The 11,340-nt window shown below is 50.0% G+C and overlaps 1 protein-coding gene across 1 annotated transcript in view; it reads right to left on the bottom strand.

Moving 5' to 3' along the window:
- The window catches only part of LHFPL5 (LHFPL tetraspan subfamily member 5), a 14,474-nt gene extending 3,609 nt beyond the window's left edge, over positions 1 to 10,865 (bottom strand). The window contains exon 1 of the mRNA XM_024210527.2: positions 10,454 to 10,865. Within this exon, the coding sequence (XP_024066295.1) occupies positions 10,454 to 10,865 (412 nt within the window). The remainder of the gene's footprint in view (positions 1 to 10,453) is intronic.
- Between the last annotated feature and the right edge of the window lie 475 nt (positions 10,866 to 11,340).

Below are 11,340 nucleotides of genomic sequence, written 5' to 3'. Positions count from 1 at the left end.
CTTAGATATCCTACCGCTGGGAGTGTACACAACCCAGTTGTCTGATCCGTTCCTGGTCCTGAGCTGCTTTCACTCATGTACCATGTCTGCACCATGCAACGCCTTTCCCGCTGCTATTCGAGCAAATGCAGCAGTGGCTTCAAGTTTTTCCTTTTCGGCCAGGTAGCTTGTCTTCCGAAGTCACAAAGGTGATTTGGCTGCTAAGTACTGTCTATACTCTCTGAAGAGTCACGACGTGTCACGCTAGGGTGCTAGCCCTCAGAGGAGGATGCCTGGGTCCTAGTCCCAGTTTGCCTCTGGCTGATTGTATAGAAGTGGTTGGGGGGGGGGGAGAGGAGATGTGGGGAGTTGTAGCATTTAATTTTTTTGTACTAATGTTTGTATGGTGCCTAGCACAGTGCGTGGGCTCCTGGCATCAAGTGATGAATGTTTTGAGATGAAAGGGCAGCGGGGAGGCTGACCTCAGTGCCCACACAAAGGACTTCTTGTATACTTCTCCTCAAGCTCCTTGTGTGCCACCCTCCTATCTGTGTTTATTTCAGGGGCTCCCTGCAATTCCCTATGCTGGGGGCTCTTTCTGTCCCCCATGTCCCCATCTCATACAACTGTTTCCCCTTCTCCTCCTCTGTGCTGCGTTGTAAGCATTTCAGATTCCGAGCGGGGATTCTCTTTTCAGATGTGTGTGCCCGGTGCTTAGCACGATGATTGATTTGGAGCTCCTAAGCTACCCTAATACAAATACCGCTGCAATGAATTCTTCAAAATGTCCACCTATGGCTCCCCACAAAGGCTGTACAAAGCAACTTCCTAAGCCGATTGAAAGAGACTTCACTGCTCTTCACCCTCCCACCCCCAGCTCTCTGGGTCGGGGCCAATGTTATGTTTGTTCAGTGTCTAGCACAAGGGGGCAGACAGCCTATAGTGCAAATGTAATATCCGTTGCAAATCCGCATCCTATATAACTTCAATGCACAGCCTTCTGCCAGAAATATGCACTTCCCTCATACGCTGCAGAAACGTTATTGGGCCGAGAGCTCTGGAATGAGAAACTATTTCTTTCCGTGGCGCATGCCCTCTCTCCAGTGACACGCGGCTAATGGTTCCCTGAAGTCGCTGCACGCTCGTGGTCATTGTACTTTGATATGCTGTTTAAATTCTGCTGCATCAGGTTACAGCAGGTTAGCAGCAGCACCATCCATCCCTCTTGCTATTCAGTGGTGTAAAGATGCTGTGGTTGCCCCCCCACACACGCACCCTTCCCTGCAGCCACCATTTCTCTCTGTCACTGAGAACACTGTAGGCCAGAGAATGCTCTCTGGACTGTGGGTGGCTGCGCCCGGGCCCCCGTTTCCCCGGGGTTTTTTTTTTTTTTTTTTTCAAAGGCTTGCGGGGAGGACAGTAGTAGGGGCATTGTGCATCTTACTGGCTTTCCATAAGCCATCTCTCCATTTAGAAGCTGTGCCTTCCAGTACACTTAATTACCTTCCCCTGCAGCTCAACATGGAGGAGGAGGGGGATGGGCGGGGAAGCTTTAAAGGAATACCTACATCTTGGACTGAGATGTGATCCTGATACAAATAAAATAGAGGCTCCACCCCACCTTTTATGCCCCTGCTCCACCTGCACCTAAAATAACTAGCCTTCTGGTGTCTGCTCAGTCTGAACATAAGAATGACCAGACTAGGTCAGACCAATTGTCCATCTGGCCCAGTATTCTGTCTCTGACAGCAGCCAATGCCAGATGCTTCAGAGGGCCTGAACAGAACAGGGCAACTAGCAAGTGATCCACCCTCTGTAGTTCAAGCCTAGCTTCTGTCAGTCAGAGGCTTAGGGACACCCGGAGCATCAGGTTGCATCCCTGACCATCTTGGCTAATAGCCATTGATTGACCTATCCTCCATAAACTTCTCTAATTCTATTTTGAAGCCAATTATACTTTTGGTTGTCACAATGTCCCCTGGCAATGAGTTCCACAGGTTGATTGTGCGTTCTATGAAGTACTTCCTTATGTTTGTTTTAAACCTGTTGCCTATTAATTTCATTGGGTAACTCCTGGTTCTTGTGTTCTGCGAATGGGTAAATAACACTTCCTTATTTAGTTTCTCCACACCATTCATGATTTTATAGACCTCTATCATATCCCCAGCCTCCCTTGTCTCTTTTCCAAGCTGAACAGTCCCAGTCTTTTTAATATCTCCTTATACAGAAGCTATTCCATACCCCTAATCATTTTTGTTGCCCTGCTCTGTACCTTTTCCAATTCTAATATATCTTTTTTGAGATGGGATGACCAGAACTGCATGCAGTATTCAAGGTGTGGGCATACTGTGGATTTATATAGTGCCATTATGATATTTACTGTCTTATTATCAATCTCTTTCCTAATGTCTTCTAACATTCTGGCCGCTTTTTTGACTGCTGCTGCACATTGAGCAGATGTTTTCAGAGAATTATCCACAATGATTCCAAGAACTCTTTCTTGAGTGGTAACAGCTAATTTAGACCCCAATGTTCTGTATGTATAGTAGGGTTTATGTTTTCCAATGTGCATTACCTTGCATTTATCAACATTGAATTTCATCTGCCATTTTGTTGCCCAGTCACCTAATTTTGTGAGATCCCTTTGTAACTCTTTGCAGTCAGCTTTGGACTCAACTGTCTTAAGCAATTTAGTATCATCTGCAACTTTTGCCATCTCAATCCTTATCCCTTTTTCCAGATAATTTATGAATATGTTGAACAGCACTGATCCCAGTACAGATCCCTGGGCGACCTGCTATTTACCTCTCTCCACTGTGGAAACTGACCATTTATTCTAAACCTTTGTTTCCTGTCTTTTAACCAGTTACTGATCCACAAAAGGACCATCCCTCTAATCCCATGACAGTTTACTTTGCTTAAGAGCCTTTGGTGTGGCTCTCAGAAAGTTCAAGTGGGCTATATCCACTGGATCATCCTTGTCCAAGTTTGTTGACCCCCTCAAAGAATTCTAATAGATTGGTGAGGCATGATTTCCCTCTACAAAGGCTTTGTTGGTTCTTCCTCAACATACACCTCTACCTCGATATAACGCGACCCAATATAACACGGATTTGGATATAACGCAGTAAAACAGTGCTCCGGGGGGGCTGCGCACTCTGGCGGATCAAAGCAAGTTCGATATAACGCGGTTTTACCTATAACGCGGTAAGATTTTTTTTGGCTTATGAGGACAGCGTTATATCAGGATAGAGGTGTATTGTGTTCATCTATTTGTCTGATAATTCTGTTCTTTACCATAGTTTCAACCAATTAGCCTGGTACTGAAGTTAGGTTTACTGGCCTGTAATTGCCAGAATTGCCTCTGGAGACTTTTTTAAAAAATCAGCATTACATTCTATCCTCGAGTCATGTGGGTCAGAGGCTGATTTCAGTGATGGGTTACATACCACAGTTGTTAGTTCTGCAATTTCATACATGAGTTCCTTCAGAACTCTAGGGTGAATACCCTCTGGTCCAATTATTACTGTTAAATTTTATCAATTTGTTCCAAAATTGTTTGTTTTTTCATCTATCAACAGACACCTCAGTTGGGCACAGTGCCTCAGATTTGTCCCCTAAAAAGAATGGCTCAGGTCTGAGCTTCTGCAACGCAATCTGGTGCAGGAAACCATCTGCCTTTCTAATGCATCAGCCAGGCTGGGTAGCAGAGAGCAGTCTCTTTCAAACAAGAACAGCTGCTGCCACATTAGTGGAGTTTGTTCTACTCCTCATAAACACGAACCTATCCTTGATCTCAAAGAGCGATGCACACACACGAGGTTTGGTGTGCTTCTCACAAGGGGCCACATTATGGAGTTTTTTCACACTCTGAGTACTTATGCAATCAGTCATTGGACTTATTGGTGAACTTATGCATTAAAGTTGGTGGACAGTTGGTGGACTTATGCATTAAAGTCAATGACACTGCTCATCCCTGGGAATAGAGGCCCCACAATCTGGCCTTATGTGGTACCAGGCAAGTCCACCAACTCATTGCTCTGACTTACTTACTGGAAATAGTTTATTCCACCCTAAAATCTTGTTATATTCTCAGGGGTTCTCTCTCTAATTGTGGTTCAACCACTTGCCTTTTATGCTGTTACGGCCGTCTTTGACTAGCAGCTGTGCACAGTACAAAGGCCGAAGGAAGGAAGTTAAGTTAATAAGGCACCATGGAATCTAATGGAATTGGTGGAGAGAGCCGTGTTCAGCTGCTATTGTGTGTGCTGTTCTCACATCAAAGGCTTTTATATGACCAACGGCCCCAAATCTTATAGACTTGAAGGCCAGAAGGTACCATCATGACCATCAACTCTGACCTCCCGCAAGTTGCAGCCACGCCCAAGGCACAAACCTATCCCTCTTTCTCACTGAATTCAAGGCAAGGAAAAAAAGTTAGGAGGGTAAGAGAGAAAAGATTACCCTTGCTTTTACAGGTGAGGGGACTGGTGGCACAGAAAGATCGTGAGACAGAGTGGCCCATTGGCGGTTCGTTACCCTGTCAGCAACTCATGTCAGCCCTAATGTACTCACTGCACTCCTACTCATTGTTGTCATAATGTTTACCCAAAAGGTGGCATGTAACATATCACTGGAACTCAGAACTCTCTGATCATTAATATTCTTGCATGATGTATGTATGGTAAACCTGCAAAGGACTTTGTAGAGCTGGGCCGCAAATGCATTCTTAATATGGATTGTCAAGCAGTGCCTAAGCCATGCCTGTTCCAGACAGAGGCATGTGGTTCCGCCTCCTTGAACTTGTGTCTGATGTAAATTAAGCCAGGTGTGATGGAAGGCAAAGAAAAGCCCATTTACATGCCAGGTAAACAAAGCCATTGGGAAAGCAAGTGGGGAAAGATAATGACTTAACAGTCTCACTGGGGGGATGGAGACTGCACCCTGGGATACCTTTCTGCCTCTTGAAGTGGGGTCAGTGAACTTTAGGAAGATATAAAGAGAGAGAAAAAGCCATTCTGGCATCCATCCCTTGGGGGACTAAAGGGTCCAGAGCTCTTGAAATCATAGAACATTGGATACTTCAACCACGGGGTTGAAGTCTCTGGGAACCAAGTGTATGTGAGAAACCTGCTTAGGCGAAGATTGTAACTTGCTGAAATTAAGTTTTTAGTGTTAGAAGCATATTTTTACTTTTGTTTGCTTATAACCCTTTTTCTCTTTATTCCTTATACTTGGCATCACTTAAATGTTTGCCTTTTGGATTAGTGAACTTGCTTTACTTTTAATAATAACCAACACAGAGCTGTGACTGCAGCGAGTCCTTGACAAACCCCAGTTGGATTAACGAGCTGCTGTTTACTGTCTCTTTAAAGGAGCAGTGAACTTAAGGTCTAGAGGACTGGATGCTACAGGGCAGTGGGTTTGGGGGAAATTTGGGAGTGGGGGCATGTTGGGGTCACTCTGTGAAAAGCCAGGGTGTGACCATGCTTCTAGGCTGGCTGATGGTCTCAGGGCTGTGAGCCACAGCAGAATACCATTTAAGGCACCCAGAGTTGCAAGGCAAGGGTGACACAACCCCTTACTGGCCTGGTTGAACCCCAAAGTGTCACAACAAATCACTGTGGCAGAGTCACAGAATTGAACCTGGATCACCTGAGTCTCAGCCTTAACCCCAGACAATCCTTCCTCTCAGCCCATCAGTTGCCACTGGAGCCTTTTATCTCCGCTGGTGTCCCTTCCACGCCCCCCACCAGCTTTGAGATGTGATAGAGAAATCAGAGAGAAGCTACAGGCTCTGTCCATGGTGCTAACACAATCTGCCTAACTGCTGGAGGTATGGAGAGCCCCTGACATGAGGCCATCCAGCAATGCCTCCAGAGCTGAGCTAGGACTGCCGGTTAGACTGGTGGCTACTTGAATGCTAGAACCAGATTGTGACTCAGTCAGCAGGGACAGCAGAGGCTGGTGAAAGGCTGAGGTGGCTTGGAGGCTGGCGTACATCTCAGGAAAACGAAGACAGTGTGAGCTGTTAGGAATGGAAGGATGTCTGTGTGTTTAAAGTGCTCAGGCGATCTCGGTTCAATTCCCATCCTGTCAAAAGACTGCCCATGTGCCTTGGGCAAATCACTTAGGCCAAGATTTTCATAACTGCCCAGTGTATTTGGGTGCCTACCTTGAGACATCTAAAAAAGACCCTGGTTTTCAGTAAGTGCAGAGCCAAAAGTGTCTCATGTTGGGCACCCAAAACCACTCCTCACTTTTGAAAATCTTGGCCTTAATCTCTGTGTGCCTCAGTTTGCTATCTGTAAAATGGGGGTAGTCACGCTCCCTTTGTCTGGTCTACTTCAGTTGTGATCTCTTCAGCACCGGGATTCTCTCGCTGTCTGCTTGCACAGCGGTTGGGGCCTCTGTGACCTACTTTTGTACAAGGAATATACGAGGCTTTGGAACACTCTACCATGGGGCTTGGTGGAAGCCGCATGGTTTGCAATATTTAAAACTAGACTGGGCAAAGCCCTAAACATATCGACTCTCTAGAACAGTTCAGCACAGCCAGGGAGAGGGTGGTGTGGGTTGGACTGGATCATATCATGGCTTCCTTGGCATGGCTGAGTTTGGTTGCATCTGTCTAAAGACCCACCCCCCTGCCGGAAGGAAATCTGGTGGTGTGTTTGAAACATGTGTTCCCTAGGAAAGCACAGGTCTGGCAGCAGGGCTGCTGCCTCTCTGGGGCAGGTTGCATTGTCCATTTGCTAGCAGCCAGCTCCGGCGCAGCCTCAAACCCTTTCTTCACCATGGGATTTCCAATGTCCAAACCCAAATCATCCATCAGTGCCCCCAGCTCCAGCACCCTAATGCACTAGCACTTCTTGGGGGGAGTTAAAAGCCAAGGCATCCCAGCCTTGCTGTCCTCTGTCTACTTGTTGTACGTTAACTGGGATGGGAAGGTAATAGCTTTTAGCCTCCATATTTTATCTTTGATTGTATGTAAGAGGAAGGTGGCTGGCTGTCAGTCATATCCCAAACCCTCCTTTACCCTAATCAGATAAATGCTTTATTTTATTAAGGTGATTGAACTCTCTCACCATGTTTCTCTCTATTATTAATCTGTTTAAAAGCCAAGTGTCACCTGAACACAGCCCAGCTCCTAACCCTTCCCTCTCCGGTCTGTCTGCCTCCAAAGGGAAAAGATGGTGAGAAGGGACTAAGACTTCGCTGCTTTCTTTAGAAAATCAAGCTCCTTCACAGGTGCTGCATTGTTTCCCCATGTGTCATGTTAATAGCAGAAGCAAATATATAAGAAATTGCTACTCAAATCCTCTGGGGCAGCAAACCTTTGGTTGTTCAGGTTCCTTGGACTTTTGAACTGCTTCCAAGCCGCTTATCTTAATCTTTGAGATTGTTTCCTTTAGCCCAGTTGGAATTAGCTGATACCTGAAGGGCTAAAGTCAGCCCTGCTGCAATTCCATTGCCTGCAGGGGCTTTTCACCAGCACTGAAGCTGGCCCGACTTTCTCTATCTCCGTGGCATTTTCACCACCAGCAAGGCTCCCTGCCTGCTGAGCCAAGCAGGAACTGTAACCGGATGCTGCCTTCCTCTTTGACATCAATATTTCAGGAGGCTGGATGGGACTGGATTTCAGCAGCTTCTCGCTGTGACAGGGAAAGCACACGGCCTTCACCATGCCCCTTGCCTCTGAGGACTAGTATTGCTGGCAGGGTTTAATTAATGGTAATTCCACCCAGTAAACCCCAGGCTAAGCTGAGTGGGTTGGATCTCCTGGAAAGTTGTTATCCTTCTGTCCCTAGTGTCACGGTAAGATGCATGCTCTACTTTCTGATGTGCTGGGTAAACAAAAGGCGCACTGGCCAGCAGTGGCTGTAAATTGCCTCGCCATATTAGTTTGCTCACACTTATCTGCTCCCTGACCTGGCATCTGCTTGGCCTGTAGTCGCTGCAACCTGAGTTCATTAGGTGAATAATTTTATGTTCAATAACGCTTGCCTTACTGCAAGCCAATCAAGTCCCATACCTCAGAGCATCAGGTGACTGCCATAGGAGTTGGGAGGGAATTTCTCCCCCCCCCCCCATGTACAGAATTGCACCTCTTGTTGGGTGCCTAAGGGCTTTGCTTCATATTCCTCTAAAGCATCACCTATTGGCTGCTGCAGTGAGGGGAGAGGCTTAGTGGACTAACCGTCTGAGCTAATAGGGCAAATCTTGACCTCATGTCCCATTTTAACTCATGCTCCTCATTTGTTCTCTGCAAGCCAGGAAAGAATTACAGGTCATGCAGGGGCGGCGAGTTATATGGGCCCGTGGTGCCCAGGCTCCAGCAATATTCAGGGCCCAGGGGCCCAACTCCACCACTGTTCGGGGCTGGGTCTCTCCCCCTGGCTGGCCCCCACCTGCCACCCCTGCGCGCCTCCCCGGGGCCCGGGAGCATCCTTGCCTCAAGCCGGTGGCTGCCCCTTGCAGCTCCCCACTGTCTTGGCTCTGCAGGCTCCCGGCATCAACTGCCGCTGCAGGGTCCTAGAGCCCTCCATCTTCTAGTGCCAGGGCAGGCTGCCCCTGCCCTTCCACCTCAGACCCTTCCCTTTTCCAGCGGGACCCTCCACCAGCACAGGGGGGCCCCCGCCTGCAGTCACCACTCCAGTCCCACTCTGGGCAAGGGGCAGCCCCAGCCCCACCCCCAGTGAGACTACAGTGAGGGGTCACAGCAGGGGAGGAGGCACACATGTGATGGCAACCCCCCCCCGGCACCCACCACAGGGGAGGTGAGGGGGTTCCTGGACCTGAGAGGGGCCCTAGGAGCACGTGCAGTGACAGTGGTGCAAGGTGAGTGTGCTACTGGGAGGGAGAGGGGGCTTTCTGCTTCCAGCAGGGGGGAGTCCTCCTCTCTGGCCCCAGCCCTGCGGCAGCCTGCCTGCACCCCAAACCCCTCATCCCTAACCAGAGCCCTCATCCCCCCACACCCTAACCCTCTGCCCCAGCCCTGAGCCCTCTTCTACATCGTGAACCCCTCATCCCCGGCCCCACCCCACAGCCCTCACCCCAACCTTCTGCCTGAGCCCCTCCCACACCCCAAACCTCTCATCACCAGCCCCACACAAAAGCCCTCACATTTTTACATTATTTTAAAATATATATATCGGCTTACAAGGCAAGTGTGGGGGGGTGGGACTTGGACCCGTTCTGGGCACCACCAAAAATTATACAAACCTCCCGCCCCTTAGGACATGCGTTTTAAAGGCAGGGAACTACCCCACCTCCAACGGCAGAGGAGGCAGAGAGAGAGGTGGGTGTGCCCCAGGCCCACATTCGTTCCTGACTTTCTCACCTGTTTCTTTAACTGGAAAGGATTTTGTCTTTCTGCTCTAAGTAGTGCAGGAGAACCGCACACATGCATGTTTGCTTCACCCAGCCTCTTTCCGTCCAGAATTGGCCTGGCTTCGCAAGCTCAGAGCTGGCTCCTACCTTACAGAATGAAACTTTGGGCAGAAGTGGTTAGTGGAAAAGTGCCCCACTCCAGGAGGGGCCCCACTGAAATCAATAGGAGAGTTCATGGCGGATGGTGCTTTTCATGATGAGTAAAGTATTAGAGTGTGGCCCTTTATATCTGCCTAAAGTAATGCTTTAGATGGGAGACGGTTCTGAGCAGTTCTCCCCTTCATGCTTCAGCAAGTGCAGCTACTGCACCAGCAAGAGCATTGCTTACCTATGTGCAATGAGTTTGACAGGTCTCAGCCCACTTCTCTAGGGCCTAATGTCCATGTTGCAAAATCACTCTCACGCTTGGCCCTAAGTGACACCTTTATTGGTAATGTGGCCTAGCAGATGGAGCACTGAACTTGGACTCAGGAGACCTGGCTCTGCCATTGGCTTGCTGGGTGACTTGGGGCAAGTCCCACCACTGGTCTGTGCCCCAGTTTCCCCCTCTGTAAAATAGGGGTGATGCTACTAACCTCCTTTGCGAAGCACTTTGAGATCCATGGATGAAAAGTGCCATGGAAGAGCTAGGTGGTATTATTACGGGCAGTCTCAGCAGAGACCCCCATGAGTGTGTGGCTCAGGAAGACTATAAACTACCTTCTTCCTCTGTGATGTCACCCTGCCAGGGCATAAATGAGGCACAAAGGTAGGGTAAATGGGGGGGATCTCAAATGCCTGAATGGGCCTGTTTTATGGCTGGGGAGGACAGCAGGTTCTAACTCTGTCCATCCGGCCCCTTTCACAAGCATTAAATTGACCCAAATTGTAGAAAAAAAATACAGAGTAAGTTTCTCTGTTCAGTCTGCAGTTGCCAGCCCTTTATATTGCTTCCCCCACCTCTGGGAATGTCCTGATCTCAGATGGGCCCGGCAGGGGCTGTGGTAACACAAACAGTAATGAGTTGACTCTAGGACCTGGATGCATTTTTGCCCCTAGGACTGGGTTGGGCTGAACCCCTGGAGCCCCATGAGCTACTCACCTGCCGCCAGCTGCATCCAGGCACAGATTTTGTAGACAGTGGCTGAATTGCAGAAGAAGAACAGGCTGAAGCAGAGGATGCAGCCGATGATGAGGAAGGTGGAGATGCCCACGAAGAACATGGCCGTTTTGAAGGCACTGGAGGGGATGGTGCCAAAGTCCAGGGGGCTGCCCTTGCAGATGAGCTCGCCAGTCAGGGCGTTGCCAATGCAGTAGGAGAAGAGGCCGAAGTAGCCGGCCTGTGGAGTGTCGATGCTGTCACCGATCCAGTAGGGTTGAATGAAGCTCACCACCATGATGACCGCAAAGCAGAGGGTGAAGAGCGCCCACAGCACCCCCATGGCCCGGGCGTTCCGCACATAGTTGGTGTGGTAGATCCGGGCCGCTTCCTGGGCTGGCAGCATCTTCCCCATGGCACGGCTGGGTGGGCTGCTTCTGGGCTGGCCCAGGACTGGAGGTGTGGGGCCAGGGGCTCCCTGGCTGGGGGGTTGCCTCCTTGTGGGCACCGGGCTCAGGCTGTGGGCTCCCAGGGAAGTTAGTGAGGTGGGAGGGTGCCCTGCCCACCCAGGGGGCAGCTCTGGGACCTAGCCCAAAGCCCCGTGTTCAGGGCCCAGCTCTGGAGATCAAGCTCCGTGTCCAGATTCTCGGTTCCAGCCCCCGTGCCCGGCTCCGGCTCTGGGCCGGGATGGGCTCCCCGGCTCAGGCGCTCCGGTGCCCGGCTCCCAGCCGCACCCCTGGGGGACCAGCCGCTTCGCCCCGGCCCCTCCCAGCCCCGTGTCTCCAGGCGCCGGTGTCTCCTCCCCCGCGTTCGCCGCGCCTGCCCCCGCCTGCCCCTTCCCTCGGTTCCCCAGCCAAGCCTCTGGCAGCGGCTGTGGCCCCCTGCTCCTC

This window comes from Terrapene carolina, unplaced genomic scaffold, assembly GCF_002925995.2.
Source record: "Terrapene carolina triunguis isolate 2854851 unplaced genomic scaffold, T_m_triunguis-2.0 Scaffold604, whole genome shotgun sequence".
Lineage (NCBI taxonomy): Eukaryota > Metazoa > Chordata > Testudines > Emydidae > Terrapene > Terrapene triunguis.
Note: the sequence above shows the minus strand (reverse complement) of the source record. Positions and strands in the feature narration are given on the sequence as shown.